Source organism: Terrapene carolina, unplaced genomic scaffold, assembly GCF_002925995.2.
Source record: "Terrapene carolina triunguis isolate 2854851 unplaced genomic scaffold, T_m_triunguis-2.0 Scaffold166, whole genome shotgun sequence".
NCBI classification, from domain to species: Eukaryota; Metazoa; Chordata; order Testudines; family Emydidae; genus Terrapene; species Terrapene triunguis.
In genome coordinates, this window is record NW_020664517.1 from 2,325,913 (window position 1) to 2,341,697 (window position 15,785).

At 49.5% G+C, this 15,785-nt stretch overlaps 1 protein-coding gene across 1 annotated transcript in view; it reads right to left on the minus strand.

The window, feature by feature from the left end:
* Positions 1–15,785, minus strand: part of LOC113406944 (hydrocephalus-inducing protein homolog) — a 359,446-nt gene that overhangs the window by 165,637 nt on the left and 178,024 nt on the right. Inside the window, 1 exon segment of the mRNA XM_029912029.1 lies at positions 14,328–14,641. Within this exon segment, the coding sequence (XP_029767889.1) occupies positions 14,328–14,641 (314 nt within the window).

A 15,785-nucleotide genomic window follows, 5' to 3' on the forward strand; every position in this document is an offset into this window, starting at 1 on the left:
CTCTGGAGCAGGGGTGAGCAAACTACAGCCCACGGGCCAGATCTGGTCCACCAGCCATTTTAATCCGGCCCTCGAATTCCTGCTGGGGAGTGGGGTCTGGGGCTTGCCCCGCTCCGGTGCTCAGCTGGGGAATAGGGTCGGGGGCTGCACCATGCGGCTTCCCGAAGCAGCGGTATGGCCTCCCTCTGGCGCTCCAGCCGGGGAGCAAGGTCGGGGGCTGCTCCACGCGGCTCCCGGAAGCAGCAGATGGGCCCTCTGCAGCTCCTACCCGTAGAGGCAGACAGCGGGCTCTGCTCTGCATGCAGCCCCTGCCCCAAGCACTGCCCCATCGCAGCTCCCATTGGCCGGGAACCGCGGCCAATGGGAACTGCAAGGGCGGTGCCTGCGGATGGGGCAGCATGCAGAGCCACCTGGCTGCACCTCTGCGTAGGAGCCGGAGAAGGGACATGCTGCTGCTTCTGGGAGCCACTTGAGGTAAGCGCTGCCTGGTGCCTACACCCCTGAGCCTCCCCCCTGCTCCCCAACCCCCTGACCCAGCCCTGATCCCCCTCCTGCCCTCCAAACCCCTCAATCCCAGCCCAGAGCACCCTCCTGCACCTGAAACTACTCATCCCCAGCCCCACCCCAGAGCCCGCACCACCAGCCGGAGCCCTCACACCCCCCACATGCCCCAGCCCTGATCCCCCTCCCGCCCTCCGAACCCCTCGGTCCCAGCCCAGAGCACCCTCCTGCACCCCAAACCCCTCAGCCCACCCCAGAGCCTGCACCCCTAGCTGGAGCTCTCACCCCCCCCATATGCCCACCCCAGCCCGAACCCCCCTCCTGCACCCTGAACTCCTCATTTCTGGCCCCACCCCGGAGCCCTCACCCCCAACCAGAGCCCTGACCCGCTCCTGCACCCCAACCCCAATTTTGTGAGCATTCATGGCCCACCATACAATTTCTATTCCCAGATGTGGAAGTTTGCGCACCCCTGCTCTAGAGGGTGCCAGGAGGCCCAATGCCAGGAAGGAACTCAATGCTCCTTGCTCCTTCCTGCTTCTGGTCATCGGAGCTGGCAGGTGTCCCATCGGAGTTTGGGGAACCGGGAGAGACAGTAAATCCCTGGCCACTTGAAAAGCCTCCAGGGTTGATGGGAAAGTCAGATCGCTGGTGCCACAGTGGCTTCCGAGTGTCGGCGGAGGGTCTCGCACCGGACTCAACGCTCTGGACGGAGTCAATACTGCCATCCTGAGATCAGGCGTGGAAGAGTGGCCTGGCACAAGTCTCACTGTGCTTCCTTCTCCCCACTTGTTCGTTTTTTGCACCAGCGAGTGCTCCCTGTCAGTGCACTGCTTTTTGTGCTTGTTCCTCAGCAGTGGAGATGGTGAACGGTGCCGGGAAGAGCTTGGGGAAGGGCTTCGCACTGACGCCGAAGTGTTTGGTGCCAAATCAGAGCAGCTTGGCTCTGAGGCAGATCTGAGGGCAGCTTCCATCAGGATAGCCTTCAACCTGATGTCTCTGTCTTTTTTTAGTAAGGGGTCTGAAGTCCCGACAGATCTTGCACTTGTCCCTCACTTGAGTTTCCCCCAAGCCCTTCAAGCAGCTGGAGTGCGGGTCGCTCACAGGTATAGGTTTGTCACAGGAAGCACAAGGTTTGAAGCCGGGGGACCAGGGCATGCCTGGCCCCTGGGGCGAAGACATCCCTCGACGATAGGGACTAACTATGTACACTAACACTAATTACACTAACTATATACATGAAACTATGATAAACTAAGAAACTAAAAGTTATAGTCCAAAAACAACTGGGAAGAAGCCTTGCTAAAGCAAGAAGCGTCATTCCAAGCAGCCATCACAGGCAGTAAGAAGGAACTGAGAGAATGCGTGGCTGGCTGTGCCCCTATACTGGTGCATTCGTGCGCAGCACCAGAGGGCACTAGAGCTGGCTCGATGGATACCACTAAGGGGAAAATCTCCGGCAACGGTGCACACGGCATGCACACACCTAACATGGAATGGACATGAGTCAGCACTCAGAGAAGAACCATGCTGACATAGTCAAAATTATCACTGGAGGGGTCTTGAACCGACAAAGCACGTTAGTTCTTCCACCCGTGCTGCTGGCAATCCTCCTCTGTGAACACCAGATTGGCGAATGAAACTGCACAACAGTTGTGCCTTTGTTTTCTGCTTAGTGTATTTTTGCTCTCAGCAGACAGCAGCTGATGGCAGTTAATAAGAGAGAGGAATCAGTTCTCTGCTAATATCTGCAATGTGGGGAATTCCCCTGGTCCCTCACAGCTCTACATGTTCATTGTGAAGGTACTAACTAGACTACAGACTAGTAGCTACCTAGTGTCAAACTCACATCATAGGCTCTTTGGGGCAGGGATTGCATCTTCTTAAGAGGACATACAGCCCTGAGCACAATGGGGCCTTGAACCCCAGTGGGCCCTTCAGGATCTACCCCAATGCACATAAGACATTTAATAACAATAATAAATAGCATGACAGGCAGAACCCAACTATAGTCAATGGAGATGCAGCATTTAAACCAAGGCTGAATTTGGTCTGCAGAAAGTGTCATCCTCAGGGAATGCTTGCTGCCTGACAGCCCTTCCTCTGACTAGCTCCCCACCCTGGCTGAGCAGACTCCTCTGAGGCAGGGGAAGGTATTTTCACTTCTCTGTGCTCTACACCGCAATCTGCAGGTGGGATTGAGGAGGAGCTGAGAGACCTTTAAGGACAACGCAAGACCTGATTGCTGTTGTTTCCTTTTCCCCAGCTGGTGCCCTCTTCTACAGGACTCTGCTGTCTGATAAAAGCAGAAGGAATGGTGCTATGAGCCTCAGGGACTGTGTGCACAACACTGCTCACTACTACCGGACTGCAGCCAGGAGACAATTGTCTGAGCCTTGCCTTTTTATGGGTACAAATGTCAGCCTCTCCCATGGCTACACTCTCTGTGCCCCTTTGCTTTAAAGAGCTGAAGGGTCTTCTCTCTTTGCATCCAGCTGCCTACCGCACCAAGACAAAAATCTGTAGACTAATGGCAATGTATCCCCTAAGCCCTGAAGTTCTCAGCTGGGATGTTTTAATAGGCTTTCCCAATGTTTACGAATCCTAATGACCACTCCGTTTTCTCCCTTGGCAAGGACAATATACCTGCTTCAAACAGCAGCATGGAAATCAATGCTTCTGCGATACAGCTAGAGCAGTGGTGCCCAAACTTTTCCTGTCGCGCCCCCCATTACCAGTAATGGAATCTGTCTGCATTCTCCCCCCTCCGCACAGTCGGCTCAGCAGAGGAGCTTAGGCTGACGGCGGAGCTGGAAGCAGAACTGGGGATGGGAGAGGAGCTAGGGGCTAGAGGCAGAGCAGGGATGGGGATAGGTGGAGCGGAGCTGTGGCTGGGGGCAGAGCAGGGCTGGGTGGCTCTCCCTCCCCCCACTCTCCATGGGGGCTGGCCCAGGCTCCACCATGCACCACCCCGAATGTTCCTCTGTGCCCCATAGGGAGGCACGCCTCATAGTTTGGAGACCACTGAGCTAGAGGGAAAACAATAAAGGCAGCTCTTAAGGTGAGAGTTTAGTATTTTCCAGGATGGATAAGTGACATAGCTAAATAAAAGATTATTTTTGATAGGGTCTTTCATACAAACTGGGAGCTTAGCTGGTGTATACTGCCATAGCAACATTAACTTTGATGTTGCTATGCTGTTTTTCATCAGCTTAGCTTCTGGCCCTGGATCTCAAAACATTTTGTTCATTTAAATAATCCATGACATCACAGACCACCATTTTAAAGTCTAAACCTGATTTCTTTTAAACACCCTTTGCATGGGTAGGTTCCATGACACTACTCCTAGGGGAATTCTGCGCCACTGCGTGTGCGCAGAATTCATGTCCCCTGCAGATTTCTTTGCTTCCCCGCAGAAAATGACTTTCTGATGGGGAAGCAAAGGGAATCCGCAAGAGCGGTCAAGTGTCGCTCCCCAGCAGTGTGGGTGAATCGTTTTAGGTGCCAGGAGCAGCTAGCAGAGAGGTAAATCACTGGAGGGGAGGGCTGGGGATGCCCCAGCCAGTGGCTTCTACCCAGCTGCTAGTCCCGGCTGGGCTGGGGAGGACAGGACTTCCTCTTCCCCTGCAAGGAATGGCCACGGCTAGGTCAGATCCACCCCCAGAAACCTCTCTGGCTGCAGGAAGCTCCACACCCCTCCACTTCCTGCCTCCATCGCTCCTCAGCTGTGGGAGGAGGGGTCACTGCACAGGGAGCTGCTCCCCCATCCGCCCAACCCCCGTGCATCTGGAACCACCTCATATCCAGATTGCCCCACCAAACCTCACCCCTTGCACCCAGAACCTCCCCCACTGAGCCCCTTGCACCTTAAACCCACACCCCGACAAGCCTCACCCTCTGCATCGAGTCCCCCTGCACCTTGACCCCCCACTGAGCCCCACCTCCCTGCCTCCGGACCCCACCCCTGCACCCAGACCGCCACCCCACTTGCACATGGAGCACTCCGACAAGCCCCCCGCACCCAGACCCCGCCCCACTGAGCCACAGCAAGCCAGCACCCAGACCCGCACCCCATGAAGCCAGCACCCACTCCCACCACTGAGCCCTCCACACCCTGACCCGCCCCCAACGAGCCCCAACCATCTTCACCTGGACTCCCTGCAGAGTCCCAGTACCTCTGCACCCAGTACCCCCCCACGAGCCCGCTCATCCAGATCCTCCACACCCAGGCCCCTCCCAAGCTGCCTGGACCCAGACTGCTCCACACAGAACCCTATCACCCCACACCTGGATCGCCTCACACTAAGGCCCCTCCACACTGCTGGGCTGAGCCTGCCTGCCTACATCTAGTGTGCTTGGCATGGAGGGGCAGGGCCCTGGGGTGTTTCTGGGGCAGGTCTGGCCCATGCCCTGTGTCAGGGTTGGGTGCAGCCTCACCACCGAATCTGTGTCTGGAGGGGTGGGCTGCAGGGTGATCTCCCACCTCTGTGCCTGTGCTCCCATTGCCAGGCTGAAGCCTCCACATTTATTTATTGACAAATAAAATTTGCAGGATTTTAAAATATTGTGTGCAGAATTTTTAATTGTTTGGTGCAGAATGCCCTCAGGAGTAATGACAGGCTGCACAAATGCTAGTATGTGGGAAATGGCACATGGTGGGAAAAATGAATTGCTAAATTGTGGCAATTAGGGGGATGGCATTTATAATTGCCAAAAGCACTTGTATAAGCTGAATGTATTGTATTGAGCTCTCTCTGCTCCGGTGCTATTGGTACGTAGTACCAGTCACTTTGGGTGACTCACTCAAAGCAGCAGCCAGCAAGCCTTAACTCCTCCCTTACTCTCTGTCACAAAGGTTATCTTGTAGCTTGTGTTCCCCTGTGCTGCTGATTCCTTCATTGGTCAGCCCCATCAGTATCTCTGCCTTATGCTGCATGCCTGTTGGACTAAATTTGGGTATTACTTCTGCTCTGAGCTGGGCCACCTCCTGCTTCCTCATTAATATATGTGGATGACAGAGCTCCAGCACATAACTGGTAGATCCTTTCTGAATGGGAACCACATGGCTGAATTTCATGGTGAATATTCTCTCTGACTGTGACAGTCTTCTCACCTGCCCTAAAAGCATCTGATAGGATCCTGAGGTACTTTACAAACAAACTAAGATGCACACTATACAGGGAGCACTTCACCCACCAAAGGCTACCACCTCTGGGGTGAAAAGCCACAGTGTTAATAGAAGTAAGTCACAGGAGCATCTGTGTCGCTTTCTTGGGATGAGCCAAGAAAGAGAACACTTGATGGCAACAGGAAGATTATTTTTCAATGGTCTACTGTATAAGATTCCTGAGCCCATCTCAACAGAACTAAGCCCCATATCCTCAAAAGTATTTCAGGCACCCAATTCAGATAGAAATCAATGGGAATTAGGTACCTAAAATACCTTTGAGGATTGGTTCGAAGTCACAATTATCCATAGGGATCTGCAGCCATACCGCCTTGTGCTATGATGGTACTGTCTGAGCTCACAGGCTACCTGGGCTGTGCTGAGGCAGTCCTTAGATGGCAAACCATTGATGGTAGGTGCTGTAGGGTGCACCTTGCCCACTCAGGACTGCTTATTTCTTTTTAAAGTGTATTTACTTTTGATTAGACATAAATCAGAACCAAAATCTCAGGTTCAAACACTCCCAAACTGAGGGTTATAGAAATCTGGATCCAAATTCCATGGTTTGGCCCCATCTCTAAGCCTTTAATAGCACTCAGATACTACAGTGATAGGTATCAGAGGGGTAGCCATGTTAGTCTGGATCTGTAAAAAGCAACAGAGAGTCCTGTGGCACCTTTAAGACTAACAGATGTATTGGAGCATAAGCTTTCGTGGGTGAATACCCATGACATGCATCCGACGAAGTGGGCATTCACCCATGAAAGCTTATGCTCCATCCGACGAAGTGGGCATTCACCCACGAAAGCTTATGCTCCAATACATCTGTTAGTCTTAAAGGTGCCACAGGACCCTCTGTTGCTTTTTACAGTGATAGGTGTGATATAGAAACCAGAATAGAGTAGACCAGAATAAGATGAAAGAATATCAATAATGAAGGGAACAGCATTCTTGGACAGAATGATGCCAGAGGATCTGAGTAGCTCTCCAGCACCAAATACTCAGCGCGATTTATAGTACTGGGGCACATACTGCAGGAGATACCAAGACGAAGTGGGGAGAGGGAAAGAAACCACTTGGAAAATAAGACAGGGCAGGTCTGGAAGATTGGGATACCCTCAGTGTCATTGCTTCACACAACGGGGAAGGTCAATGAGCAAACAGAAGCAAATACCATATCCTGCCATAGAGATTTCATCGACAGCACATGTAGTTAGTGCGCAGACAGAAAAAAGAAGGGAAAGAGACAGCAATGATTCCTAAATCGATGCCAATGCCTGAGCTCAGCTCTGATAGATACCACAGCACACTGCTCCCAACAGCTGAAATCAACATTGTGTCATAAATAACCAATAGTGTTACCCCAGTCAGAATCATGCAGAGCACAGCCTCTGAGTTTCAGTCTTATATAAACAGAGAATGAGCAACAGCCGTCTACTTAATACAGGGATAGCGGCATTTACATGTGGGAAATTTCAGTCTGCAGTGGAATTGTATTGAAGTTTCAAATATGAAATAACCATTAAGAAATTCATTCAGAGAGCAAAGAAAAAAAAGTCTAATTCTCTCTGGCTCAACTGGTTCTCCCATCACTTGCAGTGTCTGCAGTAGTCACTGGCACAAGAGAGGAGAAAAGTCACCATACATCTAAGTGGCATCATAGTCATCGCATTCTAAATATCTAAAAATAGGAGTGTGGTGAGGCGGTGTGGCTCCCCACCGCCCCGGAGTGGGAAGAGCCCATCCGGATGCCGGAGTGGGCGGAGCTATGGAGCTCAGAGCCCACCCCTCAGAGGGTCAGGCGGCGACCCGCAAGTATAAAGGCTCGCCCTCAGAACTCAGTAAAGCCTGAGCCACCGGAGAGGCCAGACGCCTCCAGCCTAGCTCGTGACTGAGAAACTCCGTGGCCCAAGGCGGCCACCAGGACTGGCCGGGCCTGCCCTGCGCCCGCTACCCGGAGGAGTTGCCGGGCCTCCCGCTTGCCTACTACCCAGAGGAACCCATGGTACTGGACCCCCCAGAGGACAACACCCTGACCCAGGTATGACCCGAGGGGGAGGTAGGAAGTAGCCCGGGGGCAGCCGACCCTAGTCTGTCTGCAGCACTGCCAGAGTCCATGTCAGTGTGTTGCGACCAGGATCCCCACTGACAGCAGCGGGTCTTCTGCCACTGCTAGGGCCCCGGGCTGGGACGCAGTGGAGTGGGAGGGCCTGCGTCCCCCCCGCCACCCAACCCGTGGGTGGCCGTCTCCCCTTCTCCCAGGCCTGAGGAGGCTTGGGCCTATTGCTATTGCTCAGCCCTGCCTGAGGGCCGAAGCCTTTGACTCTTTGCTGCCCTGCCCTGACCCAGGGCCTGGGCTCCCAACCGTTTGTACTTTCTGCTCAGCCCTGCCTGAGGGCCTGAGCTCCTGACCCAGTGTTGCCCCGCCCTGACCCAGGGCCTGGGCTTACAGTATTTGTTCCTGTTACAGCAAGGGCTGCCGAGGGAGACCCCGCAGCCAGACTAATTCCCCAACATCAACTGTGTTTAGTGAGCTGGTGTGGCTCCCCTCCACCCCGGAGAGGGTCGAGCCCCGGCGAACCCTTGTACAAGGAGAAGGAGAGAACAGCAGCACAGTCACTGCCACCAGCTAACTGCAGACCACGGGGGATGTGGGTACCTTGCAATGTTCTGTACTGGAGACTCCCATTACAACTGCTGGTATAGGATGATGTACAAGAGATGCCCTCAATTGTCTGATTCTATCCTGTATGGGACTTGCAGCGCTTTTAATCCAAGCTGTGTGTTTTCTACAACTCCAAATCCTTTGTACTAATTACATCACACTCCCCATTCAATGGTCTGCTTACTACTCAACCATGTGAAAGCATGACATGAGCCACACTCATCTAGGTGGGAGAAACACAGTGCCCATCAGTGCCAAGCTCTCAGCCCTGAATAAACAAGTAACACATTCAAAGTCGTCCCCAAATTACACCCCCCCCTGTGATGTTGCACTCCATATGTTTTATGGAAATATGCTTATGAGTGTGAATATGATGTAACTGGAATATGCTTTATGCAAAAGGTCTCTTGTAAGGTATCATAACAAAGGTTATAACCTACTGAATATATTCCTCCTATTTGTATGCATGTATCATTCTTGTATCTGAAGCTAGAAATATGAAGTATAACTCTGAGATCCTACTGTAATTATGCAAAGTGTGAGCCATTAGTGGTGGTTTAGAATCTTGATGGCTCCCACTGACTAGGACAATTGGTTATAAATGGTTTATTTACCTGCAAACCTTCCAGGAAGAATGGAGAGTAGGAATCTTACAGTGACATGTGATCATGTCACATGATACTGCAATCCATCTTCATCTTTGTACTTTTCCATTGATGAGGCAGGGGTGGGGACAAGCACAGACAAAATATTCCTGCCTTGTGCCAAAGCTATAAAAAGGTGTGGAGCAGGACCAAGGGGGCTGCCAGTCATGAGAAAACCCCTGCTTACCACCTGAGATGTCTGCTGGATCTAAGAAAAACTGTACCAGGGGAAAGGATTGGGCCCAGACCAGGAAGGAGTCTAGTCTGTGAAAGAAGCTTATTGGAACATCTCTGAGGGTGAGATATTACCTGTAATCAGTTTCATAATGTATTAGGCTTAGACTTGCATGTTTTGTTTTATTTTGCTTTGTGACTTACTTTGTTCTGTCTGTTATTACTTGAAACCACTTAAATCCTACTTTTTATACTTAATAAAATCACTTTTGTTTATTAATAAACCCAGAGTGAGTGATTAATACCTGGGGGAGCAAACAGCTGTGCATATCTCTCTATCAGTGTTATAAATTTATTTATTTACCCTGTATAAGCTTTATATAAAGTAAAACGGATTTACTTGGGGTTTGGATCCCATTGGGAACTCTATGCTGGAGACAGGTAACCTGCTAAGCTGTTTTCAGTTAAGGCTGCAGCTTTGGGAGTGTGGACCTGACCCTGGGTCTGTGTTTGCAGCAGGCTAGTGTGTCTGGCTCAACAAGACAGGGTTCTGGAAGTCCCAAGCTAGCAGGGAAAACAGGATCAGAGGTAATTTCAGCACATCAGGTGACAGTCCCAAGGGGATCTCTGTGACTGAACCCGTCACACCTCCCACTGAATCATTCTGAAGATTTTGATCTCTTTTGCACAGTTGTGCTGAACCCGATGGAATTACCCCAGGTTTGCACAAGTGTAGCTGAGATCGGAATCTGGCCCTCAGTACCTAGAGAGTGAGCGGACCGCAAACTTCAGTTATAGTGCTGGACACTCAAACAGAAGGGGAGCAGTGATAAGTCTACATGGCACATGCATGCCATAGATCCCAGTTATTCCGAGAGCAGCAAAGCGCTGGAGAGGAAGGAGGTGCGGAATACTGCAAACTGATCCGCATTAAGAAGATGAACCCAAACAGAGAGGGAGGCTTGCAAAGACACTGAGAAACAGCAAATAACCCTCCCCTCTCCTCCCAATATTGAGCTCTCTGCGTTTATGTCTTAAGATAAGCTCGGCAGTGACACAGATTTACTTGCTCCTGGCTCTGGTTCCTTTTTGAGCACTCATATTTTATTTATTTTTAATCTTCTTTGGGGAGCCTGGTATCAAAGCTGCAATAGACTTGCGCTCTGCCCATATGTTCTGTTTGATGACATCTTCTCAAGTTCCCTAATATCTATCCACAAGTACAGAGACACTCATAAGCCACTCACAAGTACAGACACACTTGTTCTTTTCTCTTGACATTCATGATATTCATACTGGCACATCAGAAGAAAAGGTCGATTGAAGCCCAGAGCCTTAGTTACATGAAGCTCCATCTATAGGAAATGAAAGACCATTTTTCTATCATACCAATCTGTCAAACTGTTCCTCCATTGACAGGAGAGACAAACACCGCTAAAGAATGTATTCTGTTGTCAGATTTATTCCAGGATTTCTACCTGCATTCATTTGCCCGTATCCCACTCATTACTAGTATTATTTATACAGCATTGCAGGTGTCCACGGGGTAGCTTACAGTCCAAATAAGACATAACAGAGCAAGTAATAACAAATAACAGCAGTGATGGGGGGAAAGGGTGAGAAGGATTTAATGCCCTTGTCATTTATCTCAGGCTCTCCCGTATCAGAGTCCTTTCCCCATGAAGTCATTCTGTGGATTCCAATGTATATTACTGCTGCTTGTGTTAATATTTTTCTATTCATTGGCTGTCAGTCCATTACTGTTGCATTTTTGCCTTGTCTTGTTTTTCATTGCATATATTTTCTCTTTTTTTTCCTTAAGAAAATTAAAAAGGAACAAAGGATTCATGCCAGCATCAAGGCTGAAATGTGGATTGCAGGGCCTTGTAATGTGGCACACCAGGTTATGGGGGGAGAGCAAGGAGGATTACTGGAAGGTGTTCACACCACAGGAAGCCCCATCAGGGAGGGAAAAAAGATCCTATTCTGTTAAAAGGAATTGGCTGGGAAAATCCTAGCCGGAGAGGGAAGGCTGACATAGTTTGATCCTATATATTTAACACAGCAAACTTTGAACTGAAGTAAGAACTGGATCAGGCCCTTAGGTACTTTCCATTAAGAATGACCTCTAGCCAAGGGGTTCATGTTCTCTACAGATGTCAGTTCAGCAAAGGGAAGATGTTCTATGTATGGCATTCAGACACTGGTAAGACCACACACAGAGATGCAGAACCATTCTGCTGACTCACCTGGCAGCTAGATCTGGTGGTTCCTTTTAGCTCTAAATCAGGTGGTTAAAAAAGTTGTATCTCTCAGGCAAGAGGGAACTAGATACTGGGGCAGAGGAGTCATGCAGGAATAAACCTCAGAAACAGCAGTGCTCTGGAGAAAGTTGAGGCTTGTTATTTAAGTTAACAAAGAAGGGAAACCTTAGGAACCAGGTAAGTTTGGAGACTATCCAGGGTGTGTGCTCTGTTAGAAGCAGGGAGGGAGCACTACCTGCTTAAAGGGATCTAGCCAGTTATTTTAAAAGAAAGTCATGTACATCCTTTGAGTTTTGCTTCTTCAGTCTATAGAGGATTCCAAACAATGGGGGTGGGGAGGTTGTGGAGTTTGACATCCCCTTCTGAATACAAATCAGCCTTCTGTCCACAGTCCAGGGGAATTCATGAGAAACTTGACAAGAAATACAACACAAGATTTGAACCTGGACCCAGCCCCATCCTAACATAAAGTTCAAGGTTCTAAGTATGGTTCTGGAGTTTTGTTTCAACCCAGTATTTTATTAGGGGTCTTCTGCAAAACCTGGATTCAGATCTGATCTAACACAATGGTCAGGGATGTTTGGATCTGGGATTTTGCTTCAGGTCCATCTATAACTACACAGGTACAGAACAATAAATGCCAGGCTCAATAACTCATAGAGGCAGCTGGGCGAGCAAAGACAGAGAAGGGGACTGAGCTTTGGAACCATGGGTAATAGTGCAGGAATGATTTGGCATGTGCTGCTTATCTGCTGCTCTGTTCAGAGTGGTAATAGAGAAGCAAGAGGGAAGGAGAAGAAAAATAAAAGGCACAAATGAATTAAAAGAAGAAAAATCTGATTGCAGGATCCTGTCCATCCAAAGGAAATAAAAATAAAGACACTATCTTCTCTCCCAGCCAAAATGGACATGTTAATCTCCATGAGACTCAAATACGCCAGTGGTTGGCAATGGGTGGATGGGTAGACAGATGGCTAAACTACACTGATTTCAATTCATGGAACCTGGTGTTTAACTACCACAATGTCAGGCCGAGTTAGCACCACATGATTATTTAGCCTGTACAATACCAATAGTGTTTAATGCAGAATAGAAATATCTGAGACGATGCTCTGAGACTGGCCACTTAATGAGGAATTTGAGGTGTTAGCTCAGAGATGCACTTGGGGCCCCAATTCTGCCATGGAGAGTCATGTAGTGTCTGCTGAGGGACGCATAGAGAGTACATTGCTGCTTAATTAACACGCAGAGCAGAATAGAGAACGAGCCGCTCTCCTAAATTCCATCGCATTAACAAGCAAGAAAAGGAAAAAGCCAGAGCCCATTGGAGCATAGGGCCCCATCCTGCCAGGTGCCCAGATCCCTCAACTGCCTGTGGAGTCAGTAGGAGCTGAATGCACTCCACACCCAGCAGGAGGCGCTCTGCACATCACAGGCTCAGACTCAATGGAACAGGATTTAAAGGGACACGGGTCATTAAAACCTGGAAGCGGATTTGGGCCTTGTGTTTCCAAAAATGCAATGATATTTAAAACATAACAACAGCTACCTAGGCACTCAGCCAGCGAATGGTCACAGATTAAATTAATTCCATGCTGGCTTCACAGTAATGTGCTTACCTCACTTACCTTACTCTAAAATGTATAACCACTGTTCAATAACCAACATTAGAGTCTCTCTTTAGCTTGTAATTAAACATTAATCTAATTTGCCTGGAGATGACTGGAGCCACCAAGCACTGCTATAACAGCCCATGCCTTTTCCCCAGCCCACCGTATTCCACCTGCTTTCCCTGCCTTTTCTCACTCTTCTCTAGCCTGGGATCCTTGCTAGCCTGATTCTGCAAGGGGCATGAACTTCAATGGCTGAGTTTACTCCCCAAACTCTCCAAGTATCAATATCTGATCTCCCCTACTTCCCGAAAGGTCCCTCCTGTGGGCCAGACCCCAGTTCCCTAAGTGAAATTGTTTACTGATGGTCTATGTTATTCAGAATGGCAGCACATCAATACCCAGCGGTTAAGTTTGTTAGGTTTCCTGGGGCAGTCCGAAAAAAACATTTACTACTGTAATTAGAATAACTGCCCAAACCCTATTTGTGTATTGTGCTGAGCTGGGGAGAGCTGCTGGGCAGGTATTGACAGAAGTGCTCTGACGGATCAACCCATTTTCCTTGGCTTGGGGACCCTCAATACAAAGCTGAGCAGTTCTGATTCCCTAAGGACATTCAGGCAGACAACCCTGATAGCTGACCAGAGACCATTTATGGCTGAGCTACGGAACTCACTATTCCTTTACAGGTGGTTTTTAACAACAGTTCAGTGCATGTGATAAGCACTTTAATAGGTTAGAAAAAAAGCCCTACTAGGGGCAGAATCCCACACTGGGCCAGGAGGCCTGATAAAGCCCTCCACACTACCTTACACCCCCACCAGGGCTGCACCAGGGTTGGCAGTGGAGTGGAGGGTCAGTAGTTTGGGCCACTGCACTGTCATGAACAGGCTGGTGGCATGGGCAGAACTATGGGATATAGGGCTTTGTGAATCCATTGGCCCTAACACCTCCCACAAATGATATGAAAGGCCTTCAGTTGCGATTGAGTCCATCGATTAGACAAGCAGCTGCAAGCTCCTCTGCCAACTCCTATCGTGGCCTTGGTTTAGCAGGATGGATATTGCCTCCCCAGCACAACCTCCCAACACCTCATCTGGCTTTCACGCAGCTAGCCTCGCCCAGTCAGACTGGCAGGTTGTCAGAGCAGAGACAGCGGGAACTATTTCCAAATGGAGGAAGTTGAAAGCAAATCAGTCCAATTCCAAGCAAAGAGTCTTGGGTTTCACAAAGGAACAAAACACTAACACAAGAAAGAGGAAAGCTCCAAGGATAATAGATAATAGGCAATGCCACATCTACCTTATCTGGTTCTCATAGTTGTCCATCAGGAAGGACCAATGGTACTTGACGAGAAGCGGGCTGCAGTTGGTCATTTTGATGTAACGTACAACCTCGGTGTCGTTCAAGATGCAGCCGAAATCCAAATCCATAGTCTGGAAGTGGAGGTTTGGGAAGTGCACTTCACCCCGAAGGGTGACCTGGTCCTCATGAGGGTGTTCCAGATACCGGATAGTCAGGACCTCCTCTGCAACCCGGGTGTTCAAATCCTTTCTGTAGGAAGGGTCAAACCTGATGGAGAGATGCTGCTCCTCTCCGGTCTCTAGTGTCCTGGGCTGCATTGAGACAGACAGGGATTAATCACTGTTGGACTGAACTTTACCAGTCCAATGGTGTGAAATGCACAAACACACATTGACAATCCATGAAAAAACCGCGGGCATCTCAGCCCATCCATCTCTGAGCCTCATTATAGCATGTCTAAGTGTCTGGCAGATCAGCCCACAATGAGTCGCGTTTCAGACCTTCTCAGATTCACACACATTCCTCTGCATTGCATCAATTCAGCAGAAAGTTTTGCTGAATTTTGAACCCCTCAAAGTTTTGACTAACCAGTACATTGCTGGGTTCATGTTGAGACTAAAAAAAAGCAAACGGTACAGAGAGAAAAAAAAGCCAATGGAAGAAATAAAGACAGCATATTGTGAACTGGCTGTGATTTGTGTGTCACTATTGCTCCTATATAAAACTGTATAAAATAAGAACTGCTCCTCTGTGTGTCATAAGCCCTGTACTGTTAATAGTTATAGAGCATCTCCTGCAACTGAAGTTCTAGGGGATGGTGCTTTTTGAGCAGGAGGATCTGAGGGTTAGCTCTGTTGTCACTATTAAGTGGCTACTGTTTGCAGCAAATTGGTAACCACGAAGTCCTAGATACGAGGAGTCGTTCCCCTATCACTAATACACAGCACAGGATTCCCTATGTTCCTGGTTTTGTAAGTGAATATCCATTTGGGTGGGGGGAGGAAACATGAGTCAGGAACTCAAACTAATTCTGTCAACCCCAAAATTAGTCTGAGGTTTGCAAAACCTCAAGCTCCAATGGCTTTGCCCAACCCAAACCGAGGAGAAAATCTCCTGCCAGGAAACGATGTGGCAATTTCATGCAATACTGTGGCAAGTGTGATGAGTCAGCAGGCCTGATTCTGATCTCACCTGCACTGCTCATCATTTACACAGGCGTGTCAGAACACGAGGCGGCTGGCTGGAGCAGGGGATGGCTAGCGTGAAACAGGCATGGACTAGGGCAGGAGCCGGAGCAAGGGCAGTCTACCAAAACTACTAGGCACGGGGAGTGCTCCTGGCCAGGTAGTGATATTGAGCAAACTGGAGCAACTGCCTCCCTTGAACAGCCTATACACCAGCCTTGGGATCATAGGCGCCAACTTCCTCTCTACCTGGGGGTGCTCAACCCCCCCC